This window comes from Macrotis lagotis, chromosome 5, assembly GCF_037893015.1.
Source record: "Macrotis lagotis isolate mMagLag1 chromosome 5, bilby.v1.9.chrom.fasta, whole genome shotgun sequence".
NCBI lineage: Eukaryota > Metazoa > Chordata > Mammalia > Peramelemorphia > Peramelidae > Macrotis > Macrotis lagotis.
Window position 1 is genome coordinate 245375358 of NC_133662.1, and position 15191 is coordinate 245390548.

The following is a 15191-nucleotide window of genomic DNA, read 5'->3' on the forward strand; positions in this document are numbered from 1 at the left end:
TGTTCAATCATAATGAACAAACTTAGGCAGGGTGGACATGGTGTAATGACATGAAAAGCGCCCATTTTATTTTTGTTCCTTAGTTCTGCATAATCTCCTCTCTTGTTCAACATGAAGAAATGGACATGAATCCTTGATCTATGGGTGAGCCTTGCCTTGTCCATCCTATGACCGCCAGTCCCATTCATTTCAGACTCGCTATCGGCCATGAGTTTATTGACCCTGAACCTATCTACCCTAGACTGATCTGGAAGGTCAAGGATGAGTCTGTTGACTGATGAGATTCTGTATTTTATTCTGTATCATCTTGTCAACGCAGTAAAATCATAGTCCTGGAGGCAGAAGGGCAACTCATATTGTGAGGAAGATCTGAGGTTCCATTCATTGAAGGGGTCAGGACTCTTTAATAAATGGTTATTGGCTCAGAACTGTATTTTTTTAGTTTTTTTTTTTTTTGCAAGGCAAATGGGGTTAAATGGCTTGTCCAAGGCCACACAGCTAGGTCATTATTAAGTGTCTGAGGTCGGATTTGAACACAGGGACTCCTGACTCTGAGGCAGGTGCTTTATCCACTCCACCACCTAGCTGCCCCAGAACTGTTTTTTTTTTAAAATTATAGATGGGACATTTTTGCACCCCACACTTTGAGATGTCTTCTTCATTGCTCTCACTGACAGAACCCACTTCAAAAAAGTACTTTTGGAACACCATTCTTCTTTTATGAAACCATTGCCTTCTATTTTTTGTTTTGGTTATTTCCTCCATTTTACTCCTCATGGGTTAGGCTATGACTCTTCCCACAGTGTATACTTAATCACTGTGAACAAACCAATTTGGTGATAATATGAAAGGAAAAGTAAGATTTATTGAGAGAGAAGGGTTTTGAAAATTGATTTTTAAAATTTCCATAAGCCCTTCAAAATGCATAGGTTTATGCTTTCTGCAAAAAACAAAAAGAGCAAGCTACCATAATAGCAGAGTTTATAAACATATATATATATATATATATATATATATATATACACATTTATGTGTGTATATATATGAATATATAAACAGAAATCGGAAGTTCTCCAAGTCATTGACAGAGGAGTTAACAGAAGAGTCTTTCAGAATAAGGGATGGAACCAGGCTTCCACTTCAGCTTGGATTAGCTCCTTTTCTTCAGGCAGGCAATAAATAGGTACTTGCCCTGTCAGTTCTCAGAGAATATAAGTATAGCAGAGTCAAATTTAGAACTTGAAGGGACCTCAGAGACCAACCTCTCCATTTTACAGATGAGGAAACTGAAACTCAGAGAGGTCTTCTGAGAGAGGTAACACAATTTGTTCTTGTAGTGTAGTAGTAGTAGTGAGTGGCAGAGCCAGGAATTTGAACTCATATCCTGGACTGCAAGACCAGTGTTCTTTACACTTTGGGGGAAAGGGGAAGGAGATTTACTGATGATTCCTTCATTGGCTCAAATGTGAAATGGGAATCATTTTCCATCAATCCCTTGAAGTATGGCTATGTTCCTGTATAAAGCCTCACCAAAATGCCCACCACCAGGATTAAAACAGCTGCCAAGAGTGCCAACCCCCTCCGGAGGACCAAGTCTTTCAACGATAAGGTCTTATTTTTTGAATGGGGCCTAGAAAGGGGCTCCTCCAGTTTCACTGGCTGTTCTGCCTGGCCTTCCTCTTTGTTGACAACATCGTCTGCATCTCCCAGTAAATCACCAATCTGTTGTTCTGAGTCCACTAAAAGAAAAAAGAAGTAGTCAGTTTGATTAGGATGCAAACAGTGCTTTCCCAAACTAGTAAAAGGATCACTGATCTAGAATAAATCTTGGAGACTCCCATTTTATAGATGAAGAAACTGAGGCCCAGTGATTTGCCCTATTATTTGTTATTATTCTTCCTATTTGATGAGGGAAAAAGATGAGGCAGATAGAGATTAAGTGAATAGCTCAGGATCACACAGCTAGGAAGTTGTGGCTGTTGTTTGTCTTTCATTCTAGAAGAAGACCATGACATCAGGAAGGTAATGTCATGACTTTCAAGTAAATTGGATTTAAGTGAGACTGGGCTATCCAGAGATACCAGCATCACACATCACCTTCCTGATGTCATGGTTCTCTTCGATAGCAAAGGAAGTAGAAGCTAGAAAATTAGGTAATCCATAAAATTTGCACATACAGCTAGGTGATGAAGTGGATAGAGTGCCGGGCTATCCACAGTCAGAAAGATTCATCTTCCTAAATTCAAATCTGGCTTCATTCACTTACTTGCCATGTGATACTTCACCCTGTTTGCCTCAATCTTCTAATCTATAAAAGTTGCTGAAGAAGAAAATGGCAAACCACTCTAGTGTGTCTTTGCCAAGAAAACATCCTGGGGTCATGGAGAGTCAAATACAGACTGAAATGACTTAATGGCAGTAAAAGGGAGATGAGATCTGAAGCCTCTTGAATTGGAGTGCCACCTGATGGTTTAAATAGAGATTGCATTCTAAATATTCAGATATTCCAGACCTTGCCTTTCCATTCTTGGTGTCCTAGAAAGACAGGTATTGCTATGAGGAAGAGAAGGCTTATACCTTATATTTCTACTTATTTATACATGTTTATATTGTAATGTCTCTCCCACCCCCTGTGAAACATAAACTTCTGGAAGGCAGGAATTGGCCAGTACTCCAAGCTTGAGAAGCTTCACAGCCTTGGAGTTCAGTGACTTGTCCAGGGTCCTCCCAGCTAATAAGGGTCAGAGGCAGCATTTGAACCCAGGTGTTCTTAACTTCAAGCCCAACCCGTGCCATGACTAATAGTTAAAGTCCCTTGTAACAGGTAATTCAAGGCTGCTCAACTAGACAAGTTCCACAAACAAGGGTCCGGACAGGCCCGTTCAGGGGAAAAGGACGATGAATCATACCTGATGTGATTGGGCCCTGATAGATGACTTGATCCTGATGGCTCCCAGCCCTGGTCACTTGACCTTTCAACTTAGCACGAACTCGAGCCTGCAAAGGGAGAGCAAAAAACCAATCCCTGACCCTTCTTAGCAAGGATTTCCCTAGAAAATTTTCCCTGGGTTGAGCAAAACTAGAGGAACTATATTATACACACTAATAACCAACATGAGGTGATGACCAGCCATGATGGACTTGCCCATTCCATCAGTGTGATAATCAGGGACAGTTTTTTGATGGAGAATATCATCCATATTCAGAGGAGGAACTGTGAAGTTTAAAAGACCAAAGCTTATTATCTTCAACGTTTAAGAGTTGTCTTATGTTATATGTAGTTTTGCTATCTCTAATGTTTTCTTTCTTCCTTTTGGATCTGATTCTTCTCTCACAAGTTCAATTTTGATCTATGCTTATCATAGATGCAAATATAAAACGTTTATCGGATTGCCTTCTGATGGGGCAGGGGGCAAGGAAGGGAGAGAGAAAAATTGTAAAATTCAAAACCTCACAAAAAAATGATTGGTAGAAACTACCAACTACAATGAATGTAATTGGAAAATAAATAAGATACTTATAATTTTAAAAAAAGAAAGTTTTCACTGGATACTTGTCAGAGGGAAGGCCAACTCATGTAGCCCCTTCCCTTTGCTTTTGTGCTGTTGGCAATTTCCCCAGGAAAGACCTAAGTAGATCAGATCTGAGGCAGTAATACAGACCTGATCATGCTATCAGAGGACCCAGTGAGTTATCCTACCTTCTCCCCAAGCTGAATATATATATTCTCTGAGACCCCAGTTTCAAAAATCTGTACTCTTTCACAATATTTGAAACAGAAGGTGCAAGGGGAAAGAATCAGAATGGGTTTTCTATTCCCATCAAGGACACTCTTGGGGCAGCTAGGTGGCTTAGTGGATAAAGCAGTGGCCTTGGAGTCAGGAGTACCTGGGTTCAAATCCGGTCTCAGACACTTAATAATGACCTAGCTGTGTGGGTTTGGGCAAGCCACTTAACTCCATTTGCCTTGCAAAAACCTAAAAAAAAGAAAAAAAAAAACCAAGGATACTCTTATTCTTTTAACTTCCATGAATCTGCAGCCCAGAGTCATCCTTGACTCTTCAGTCTCTTTTAGGAGTCAATCTGTTACCTCCAAATTTCTATAGCATCCATCCCTTTTCTCTCTGCTTATACAGCTTTCTCCCTAGTTCAGGACTTCAATCTTTCAACAATCTCTTCTTTGGTTTCCCAGTTTCAAGTTTTTTCCCTTTCCAGTTCATTCTGAGCACTAGAAGTGTCAAACATACCCCAGACCAGAAGTCAACGAAAATGGAATTGAGAAATATTTAACAAAATAAATGCAAATATAACAGGTCATATCTTAGATATGACCTGTTATATTTGCATTTATTTTGGTTTTCTAAGTCAGCCTTTAGGGATGTTTATGTAAGGTTTATTGATTCTTCCCCATTTCTATTTGAATTTGATGTTCCAGGTAATATCACAGGTACCTTCCAATTTTAAATCTAGAATCTAGCTTTTTTCCTTCCGAGGCCTCAATTCCCTTATCTGTGAAATCATTTGAACTAGCTGGCCTCTCTTAGAGAGGTTCTTTCCCAGATCAAATCTATGATATGTTTTTTTTTTTTCCTAGGCCTTGGTATCTTGAAAGGGTTAAACATAAAGCTTCTGAGGTTCCTAAGCCTAATTTTACATTCTGTGATTTCTCCTTTCTAGATCTCTGTTTATGTCTATAAAATGGAAAGATTGAATGATGGAAGGGGCTAAATAGAAAGATGATTGTAAAATCTCTGAATGCTGCCAAAAGTTTAAATGGCAGGTAAAGAAAAGGAATCAGGATAGATTTGTCAGGGCAGCTAGGTGGTGCAGTGGATAGAGCACAGGCTCTGAAGTCAGGAAGACTGAGTTCAAATATGACCTCAGATTGTGTGACCTTGGGCAAGTCATTTAACCCTATTGCCTTGCAAAAAAAAATAAAGAAACCAAAAATGACTCTCTCCAACCCTAACTTATACCCTGCTGGAAGAAACAAAGGAGAGAAAGAACAGAGGCACCATACAGACCAAACTGGATCACATCAGGAGGACTTTTGACAATGGCAGATGGGTTCCCAAGTCTCCTCCCAAAGTCAAACTCTAATCTGCCTCATTTTTGAGATTCTCCTTTCCAGCCTCTCCCCAACCAGGGGAAAGAAACTCACCCCATATTTTTCTGTTCAATGGATAAACAAAGGAAGGTGGACCTTAAACTGTTCATCTGGTTGTCTACACCAGTCTCCATGCAGTGAAAACAACAGACAAGTCCATCCCAAAGGGAGAAAAAGCTCTTCCCAAAGAAGGGAGAGACACAAAAATGCTGCCTTGTTGACATTCTCCATGGGGTAAAGCCTTTGTGGACAGTTACCTCTTCACTGGCCTTTTCCCAGTTCAGGCGTAAGATGAAGCCCAGGAAGCAGGCGGCTTGCAAGATGGAGCAGATGATGATACCTGACCACAGACCTTGAAAGGGAAACATTAATCAATGAGTAAATACACATCTCATCACGGAAAGCCTGCTCACCTCTGGGGCAATTTGTCCTATAAGTAGTAGGTGTCCGTCTGCTTGAGGAACTATTGGTGAGGGATTAGCATACATTGAAGAGAGATTTGGCAGGAGAGAGGAGTTCAAATCCTGATGTTGCCACTTAGGATAAGGTGTATGACCTTGAGCAAGTCACTGACTCTGGGTGGTAATTTCCTCAACCTGTAAAAGGAAGGTGTTGGGCTAGGCCATAGCTTCTAAGGTCTTTTTTCAGCTCAGATCTATAACTCTGTGGAGGGAAGGTTCAATTCAACAATTCAATGAACAATTATCAACTACCGGTGAGGCCCCAGGCACTGGCTGAGAAGAGTAAGGAGAAAAATAATACCTCACCTTTTGGCTTTCCGGAAGCTTACAGTGTATTCAGCTGTTGACCTAGGCCAGTTAGCAAACATTTATGTAAGGTTTGAATATGCTTTATCTACGGCATTTCAATTGACCTTCACAACTATCCTAGGAAATTGGTGCTATAATTATCATTTTTCTAAGGTAGAAACTGAGGTAGAGAACTAAGTGACTTGCCCAGGTTCCTCAGCTACTGCAGGTCGTCCTGACTGCAAGCCCAACTCACTCACTACATTGCCATCTACCCTGCTACTGCTGCCATGATCCTCCCTACTAGGAGGAAATTTCTACTTCTGGAATGGACTTCTAGAAATTATGCTCCGTTTTCCCCCACTGGGAAATTAATCTGCTGAGATTTGGAACACCTGCCCTAGGGCTGAGCCTACTGTAACAGACTTGAGAGATCATGCTTCATATTTCCTCTAATCATCCACCAAGACTAACCTTACTATCTTCTCAGTTTCCTTACTTTCTACATCTTAGAGCACAGTAATCAAATCAACACTATAGTTGTTAGTGGAAAGGTCATGACAGCTGACTGTTGGGTCATCATCCCTGTGATTCTTTGGACCTTTCCTTATTGTTCATATACTATATTCCCTTTGAGAATGAATTAATAAATGAAAACTTTCATGAGTAAAGTATTGTGCTAAGCTGGAGGTGCAAGTAGGGAAGCAAAATATCCCTGTCCTCATATTCTAATAGGCGATACATGAAAGGTTTCAGTTGCAAATGGAAAAAATTCCAGGGTTCTTAGGGGGCAACATCAAGCGTCTTTTTCAACATCCAATTCCACTGATAAATTCTTTTTGGTTCCTGATGTCTAGCCATTTGAAAAGGACTTTGTTGACTGTGGCAGTGACCAGCTGCATTTTCACAGGGGCAGCTTCCCAGGAGTATGGCTGTGGACAATGGGCTGGAAGCATGGTTATTCCCAGGGTTCTTGGGTTCAGGGTCTTGGACTGTCTCCATCAGGGTCTGGGGTCAGATGATGATTAAGATGGTTGGAGGTGTTTTGGCTTGCCCGGCCTGTGCTGGATACCGTCTCTTCCCCACTATACTTTGCTGCCTTAGCTAGGCTGGCCTTCCTGTCCTCTGTTTAGTAGTTGAGGAAAGCTGACCCTGTCTCTAGGAGTTGGTTTCCAAGATGCTGGCTATGAGGGCTGAGCCAGAAGCAGGACTGGTCATCTGATGGGCATAGGTGTTGTTCTGTGCCCACCTGACAGCTGATGGCAGTTGATCTGTAGTTGTTGCAGAGCAAGGGGGAAATGTGACTTCCTCAAGAGAAGTGACTGTCTCATTTTTTGTTTCTATGTCTCTAGCGTCCAGCCCAGAGTCTGGCATGGAACAAGCTCTTAATGCCCATTCATTCAATATAGCTTTGTAGGGGAGGTAAAACATGTTCCAGTAAGGCAGAGAGGCGACTCAGTGGAGAGAATTATGCACCTGGAGACAGGAAGACCTGAGTTCAAAGACCTCAGATCCCTACTAGCTGTGTGACCTTGGGCAAGTCAATTTGACTTCTGTCTGCCTCAGTTTCCTTCATCTGTAAAAGGGAACCATATGAGTATCTGCCTAACAGAGTTGTTATGAGGACCTAAAGGGATGCTATTTGGAAAGAGCTTTATAAATAGTCTATCATTCTTATCAAGAATAATATAACATAGAAGATAAGAAGTATAAAAGAGAGGATACTCCAAAAGGAGCTCAGTTACCAGCTGGGCCATCACTCATGCATGGTTAGAAGCAGCCAAGAAGCAGCCTGGCTTGGGGCCAGTCAGCTCTGATTTCAGCAAACAGAGACATTTTTGGCTTTGCTGGCCATGGTATCTGCCAGAGGTGACCAACAGCAAACCCAAGACAGTGTGAGGGCAGGAATAACAAGGTTTCCAGGGGTAAACAATTCTAACAAGAAGAGCTGGTGATCACTCTGTCTTCCTACAAGCGGGGTAGAGGTAGATGGAAGTAAGACCAGAAAGGGAGCAATGACACCCTTCCATCACAGCATCCAACCTTAGCTTCTGTCTTCTCAGCCTGAGGTTTCTTGAGTCAGTCCCAAATTGGGGGGTCCCCCAGAGCCGTGTAATAGTCCCATTTTTGTCTCTGAAGCTCCTTGGCACCCAGCACTGTTCCTAGCAGGCAACAGGCATCTAATACATATCTGCTGAAAGATCTTTGGGTTTACAGAAGAAAGATTTACCTATTCTGTAAATAGAAATAGAACCTGGGGAAGGTCATCTCTGGACTGGAGTCAGGGAGGCTGGGGTCTGATTCTTGCCTTAGGCAGATACTGATACTACTATCTCTGGCTCTCCATTCTGTCATTTCTGAAACAACATCCAGGAAGCCCCAGAGCAGATATCCAAGCTGTGATCTTACCTCACAGTCAAGGTGGTGGGATGATCCAGAAGCCAGACTGGTAATTCAGCCAAAGCTCTCTAGACCACATTTTTCTCATCTGTTCAACAAGGGGGTTGGAGGCTAATGACCTCTGGGTGGCTAGGTGGTGCAGTGAATAGAGCACCACCCTGGAGTCAGGAGGACCTGAGTTCAAATTTGCCCTCAGACACTTAATAATGACCTAGCTGTGTAGCCTTGGGCAAGCCACTTAACCCCATTGCCTTGCAAAAAAAAACAAAAACCAAAAACCTAAAAGGAAGCTAATGACCTCAAAGGTCCCTTTCTGCTCTAGGGAGTAGATAGAGAGCTGGACACAGAGAGTCCTCCATCGGGAAACCGAGAAAACTGAAGCAAACAGAACTAAAGTGACTTGCCTAGGGTCACACAGCTAGAATGTGTCAAAGACTGGATTTGAACTTGGGCCTTTCTGACTCCAGGTCCAATGCTCTAACCTCCAGCTGCCTATATTAGCTGCTATTGATGAACCACTGGCCTCCTACCTGGTCTCCGAAGGTCAATGAATTTAGGGTCAGTGACATCGAGTTTGAATTCTGGTTCTGTTGCTTAGTTCTTGTATGTCCTTGAGAAAATAAATGACTTTATTTCTCATCTGTAAATGATCCCTTTCAGTGCTAGAGCTAGGACCTTGAGATTCCATAATCTTCAGTTCACCCTTCACCCCATTGCCTGGCCGTGGTCCTGGGTCACAACTTTGTTTATATAATCTAGAGGGGGTTCTCCAGCTTGCCAAATGAAAAGGCTATTGAGTAGCCAGACATTCAAGGCTCTTTACCATCTGACTCTCAGCTACCCTTCCAGGCTGATCATGCAGAGAAGGGACCTCAGTGGTCATTTAATTCACACTAGTCTCTCTCTGGCAAGTGGGCATCCTGCCACTTTCTTAAAGTGATGTGGCATCAACTCCTGAGGAAGTCTCTTCTGCTACTTCCTACTTCAGAGGACCCCTGAGTCAGGATGCTGCCTCCAGACACTACATGTGTGATTCTCACTTACTTCTCTGGGCCTCAGTCTTCTCATACGTAAAATGTGGGATGTTGAACTCAGGCTCCTTCAGTCTCCCATTCTCAAGTCCTGTCCTGCCTTGCCCTGAATTTTTGGGATCCTACCATCCTTTAGGTTGGCTGCTTTACTATTTGAATAACTCACAGCCTTTCATGAAAATATTATTCTTCATCTACAGGGGAGGCTAGGTCAAATCAGACTTTCGTTGACTCTAGATATCAAATGTTCTTTCCCCAGTTCTGGGGTGTAAGTGAAGATGAATGGCTAAGCACAAGCTAAGCTTTTATCAGCTCATTTGCTCTGAAACAGAAGTACACCCTCTTTATCATCCCCATCACAAATAAACTTATCCATGGCATATCCCAGGGCTATTATTTTAGGAAAAGGAGTTGTTCAGGTATTGCTTCATCCAATATTTTTTATTAGCTCTGGCTGGCCCAGACTCTGCAAGCTCAGAACTCAAACCCAATCCCAGTCTCCTTGGACCTCACCCTTCTTATTTTACACTGTAGCTGCGAATGCTTGAGATTCAGGGACTTTGGTTTGTCTTTGTTTTCTCAGCAATCAGCAGGTTGAGTAGCACATAGTAGGTGATTAATAAGTGTTTATTGACTGACATCAATCTTTGCCATCTCAAAAGTGGAGAGCAAGACCAATAGCTAGAGCATTGGGACCTTTTAACCTGCCTGGGGGGAAGCTAAGAAGCAGCAAAAGAACTGGGACCTCAGAGCCTAGCATCTTCATTTTAGTTGAGAAATTGGTGACCCAGAGAGGTTCGGTAATTTGGTCGAAGTGACCAAGGAAGTGAACATCAGATATAGATTGAGCCCCCAATACATTGTTCTTCCTCTCAAACAAGAATCCTGTTTCTTAAGATTGCCAGCCAGTCCTCACTTGTAGACTTCTAGTAAGGGGGACTCGCTACCACCCAACGCAGCCACTTTTGAATACCTCTAATTGTGAGGATACTTCACTTGAAAAAAAAAATTTAGATTAAGGTTCACCATAGGGAAGGAGGGTGGAATTTATTCAGAAATAAAAGTGAATGTGATGGGGGAAAAAAAAAGGCATGAATGAAAGTTAAAAACCAACAACAAATTCATCCCAGCAATCATTGAACAGCAAAAATGGTTCAATATTGAGAATTTCCTTGTATCTTTTTGATGTTTTGTACTCATTTGTCTATAAACAGTTTCCCCCCCACCCCCCTTTTCCATCCCTTTCCTCCAAAGTAGACTTGAGGGCAGGGAATGTTTCATTTTTCTCTCTATATTTCTAGGGCCTGGTGAGTGCCTGGCCCAGGCAGGCAGGCCCTAATAAACTATTGAATAAATTATGATCTTGGAGACAACAGCACAATTCTCTGGGTGAAGGAGAAGTAATACTAGGTCCTAGGATTCCTGGAGAAAACTGGACAATTTCCTCTGGGGTCCCCTGAGAAACCCCAAGAACTGTATGTGCTCACATACAGTTTCTGAAGTTCCTAGATCTGAGATTCAAAAACTGGAGGAAATTGTTCTAACACAGACCAAATGTGGAAGAATTTATGTGGGAGAGAGGAAACGAGCAGAGGACTGGGAACCAGGAGCCTCAGCTCCTCCAGCAATCTTGCTTCTAACACTTAGGGTTAATGTGGGGATAAGTTGTTTAATCTCCTTGAGCCTCAGCTTTTGGGAAATGATGATCATAATAATAAAAAAATAAAAAGAGCTACTGTGCTGAGTGCTTTTCATATCTTATTTGATTCTGGAGATAGGTACTATTATTTTATTCTTTATGATTTATTATTATAGGCACTATTTTACAGAAGTGGAAACTGAGGCAATCAGAATTGGCTTGCCCAGGGTCATACAACTGGAAGGTCACTTTTAAGTTCTGTGCTATGGCACCACCTAGAAGCCCCAATGTAATAGTTGCACTTCCTACCTCAAAGGCTTATTGCAGGGCAGCTAGGTGGTGCAGTGGATAGAACACTGGCCCTGGAATCAAGAGGACCTGAGTTCAAATCTGCCCTCAGACACTTACTACCTAGCTGTGTGACCTTGGGCAAGCCACTTAACCCCATTGCCTTGCAACCCCACCCCAATAAAAGGGTTACTGCAACATTACAAACCTGTAGTTGGCTCACCCTTGCAAAGATGTGAGCTATTCTTATTTAGAGACACCACAGTCTTCAATGACCACCTCATCCAGAGGCAGTTAGTGGTGAAGTGAATAGAGTGCTGGAGTCAGGAGGACCTGGATTCAAATCCAACCTCTTGCACTACTAGCTGGGTGATCCTGGGCAAATTGAGGCTCAATCTCTGCCTGCCTCAGTTTCTTCATCAATAAGAATAATAATAGCACCTGCCTTCCAGGTTGTTGTGAGGGATAGCATCAGGTAATATTTGTAAAGTGTTCTGCAAATCTTAATGTGCCCTATGAATGCTAGCTCTCTTGGCAAACATCTTCAACGAATTTACTTTTATCCCCCAATTGTTATCCCCGAGATGCTGTTATCTCTTTGGTGATGTTTTACTACTCACCAATCATGATAATTCTGAGGCACAGGAAGTTGTCACTTACCTATCACCCCAAGGTTGGCCGCAAACATCAGCGAGATTCCAATGGGGAGACCAATGACATAGTAGCCAATGGCGTTCAAGATGGCCCCAACCTTCTGATTTCCCGATCCTCTTAGAATCCCACCGCAGGTACACTGTCAGGCAGGATGATATTTTAGCAAGTACTGCTTATAATTAGCATGTGTTGAGATAGGGGCTGGAGCTGTGAGGTCGTTGGCATGGGGAACTCTCACCAGAGGAAACTCCCTTCAGTAATGCAGATTGCAGTTCTTGGTATTGCCCAGCACCCTGAGAGATTAAATAGCTTGTCCAGGATCAGAGATGGAACCTGAGACCAGTTCTCTGTTCACTGTATCATGCTGCCTTCGGGAGAGCAACCATGGCTTAGAGAACTAGGTTCAGAATCAAAAAAAAGTCCTGAGTTCAAATCCTGCCTCCTCACCCCCCCACCCCCCAGACTGCCTGTGCAATCCTGGGCAAATTAAGTTACTTGCTCAATGCCCCAGGTAATTTTCTTGATGCTAAAAATTACACAACAGGTAGATATATGTTGGTAGAAAGAAGCTCCCTTCTATGAAATTGCAGGTATTAACCCCCCCCAAAAAAGGGAGAAAGTCATAGCTTATTAGCAATGGCTAGGACCTTGGAAATTATACAGATCCAGAGCTAGGGGAAAGGTCAGGGGAAGCAACCAAGCAGCTGAGTAGAGTATACTTTGCTGAGGGAGTGAATAAAGACACTGTAATAAATAAATGAACAATGAACAAATAGATCAACAGGTAAATGAATGAATAAATAAAATGAATGAATGAGTGAATAAAAATACATAAAAACCAAAATAAAAGTAAAAATACTTGTAAATATTATTTTCTATAAATGTATATGAAAAGCAATCCTCAGACTCATTAAAATCTGTTTACATCAAGTTTCAGATGCTTACTACCTATGCGACCTTAAGCAAGTCATTTAACTGGTAAGCCTATTTCCCCATCTGCAAGATGAAGGGGCCAAAAAGGATGACTTCCAGGGTTTCTTCTAGTTCCAGCCTGGTTTCTGTTAGGAACACCACTTAACTTAAACAAGGTCCCTTCCCAGCCCAGATCTATGATTCTAAATCTCTCCAAGTTTTAACTCCTAAGCTCAAACCAACACCAAGATTCAGTACTGAATTCAGAACACCCATTGATCTAAGCAGAATGAAAACCTTCTGCATGGATGGTATCTCCTAGCCCTTTTCTCCTTGATGCAATCAGAATAAAAATAAACCATAAAAAAAAAGGTCAGGAGGCCTACTCACAGCAAAGCCATCAAAGAGATGGGAGGAGGCATAGATGGGAATGACCTTGGAGACCAGTGTGATGATATCTCTGTTAAGAAAAGAAAAAGCAAAGGAATTAGTGAAAAACCACAAACTCCCAGGTCCATACTAACTTCTCAGGATTAGAGTGTACTATAAAAGTGCACTCTTTTTATTTATTCTCTTTAAAAAAAATTCCACCTTCTCTACCTTTCCAAGCAGTACCCAAGTGGTCCAGTGGAAAGAGCACCAGGCTTTAAGTTAGGAAGTTCAAATCCAGCCTCAGGGACTTACTAAATGGGTGATCTGGGTAAGCCACTTAACCTTGCTTGCTTCAGTTTTCTCGTCTGTAAAATGGGTTGGAGAAGAAAATGGTGAACCACTCTAGTTTGTTTGCCAATAAAACTCCGAATGGGGAATGTGACTGAAAACGACTAAATGACAAAATAGTTCCACCCAGTGAACCTATCCCTTTGAGAAAGAAAATTTTGTATTTTGGAATTGGTTACAAGGTCCTTAGGGGATTTTTTTTGGGGGGGGTCATTATAGTACCTCCACTTCCTTCCTGGTTTCTGACCTCATCATTCAACTGAAGGGGCTCCCTCCAAAGATCCCTCCCAGTCCTAGTCTTCCCTTCCTTTCTAAGGCTCCACCCTCAGATTTTGAGCTTCCTGAGAGCAGGAAGCCTTTCTTTATATCTCTGATGCTTGGCATCACAAATGCATAATAAATGTTTGTTGGCTGGCTGAGCTGGGTTCAAGTTCCACTTCTGACTTTTCCTGCCTGTCATCTAACTATCGGAGTAGGTGTTGATCTGTCCTAGGAGAGGGATTTCCATGCTGGGAGCTCCTCATACTTCTGATGATAAAAGTAAAAATCTGATGCACACAAACAAATAACCAATGTCCAGGCCAATAAGAAGTGCTTTCCTAAGTGGAGAATTCAGGAGAGGCAAAGAGTACTGGTGGGAGTGGACTGGATTTAATAGTCAGGACAATCTGATTTTCTGGGAAGTCTCTATCAATGCAGAGCTGTGACTTATGGTCTTAGAGGGTTGCTTGGGGACATTGAAGCTTACTCAGGGTCACACAGCCAAGATGTGTCAAGAGGCTGGACTTGAACCCAGATCTTCCTGATTCTCAAATCAGAACTCTCAACCATATCACTCAGCCTCTAGTAAAGGCAGCAAGAAAATGCTAAGAAATACCAAAGGAAAATACATCAGGTTCTTAATTGTATTCTGGCACATTTGGGGGGATATACTTGGAGGAGAAAGGAAAGTGTTAATTGCCTATTTGTCAGGAGATAGCTGTTTTGCTGAAACAAAAGGTATCAAGAATTGTTTTTTTAAAGACTTGAATAAACAGTAATATCATAGAAGGCAGGGTCTCTTTCCCTCTTTTGTGTCAAAGGCCCTGCTGACAGCCCAACAAAGTCTATGGACCCCTTCTCGTTAATTATGTTTTTAATTGTATAAAGTATAGTAAATTGAAAAGAAAACCAATTAGATTGAAATATTATTATTAAAGTGAATATATCTTTTAAAATCAAGTTCATGGACCCCCGCCCCCACCCCCCCAAAATCTCAACCTGAACTTGGGTTAAGAACCACACTATTGGGAGTCCATATACTCACCTGTCACTGGTGAAAATATATCCAACGATGTCTTTGCAGCTTGCAAGTATGATGCACAAGGTGATAGCAAACATTTCTACAGAAAAAAAGGGAATAAAATAAATCACCCAATGCATGAGAACAGCAAGGTGTTTTCCCAGAGAGGAGAGAGGACAAGCATGCACTGATTGCATTTCTCTCTAGTAATTCCCAAAAAATTCCAAGAAGGAATCAGTATGAGAGAAAGAGATGACATTCTACAGACACGCAACACCCAGCACCTGTGATCAGTAGAGAAATAGCTGATGATATCTTGGCATGCTCAATATCCCCTGCTCCCAGTGCATTTCCGACATGGACACTGGCGGCCACACTGAATCCTGCGGGGATCTGAAAAATAGAAATT

At 42.1% G+C, this 15191-nt stretch overlaps 1 protein-coding gene across 1 annotated transcript in view; it reads right to left on the reverse strand.

Moving 5' to 3' along the window:
• SLC47A1 (solute carrier family 47 member 1) overlaps window positions 1-15191 on the reverse strand; it is a 47078-nt gene continuing 31887 nt past the window's right edge. The window contains exons 11-17 of the mRNA XM_074189249.1: window positions 15067-15175; window positions 14807-14882; window positions 13171-13240; window positions 11875-12007; window positions 5365-5459; window positions 2910-2997; window positions 1-1739 (exon numbers count right to left, since the gene is read on the reverse strand). Of these exons, the coding sequence (XP_074045350.1) occupies window positions 1507-1739; window positions 2910-2997; window positions 5365-5459; window positions 11875-12007; window positions 13171-13240; window positions 14807-14882; window positions 15067-15175 (804 nt within the window). The 3' untranslated portion in view covers window positions 1-1506. The remainder of the gene's footprint in view (window positions 1740-2909; window positions 2998-5364; window positions 5460-11874; window positions 12008-13170; window positions 13241-14806; window positions 14883-15066; window positions 15176-15191) is intronic.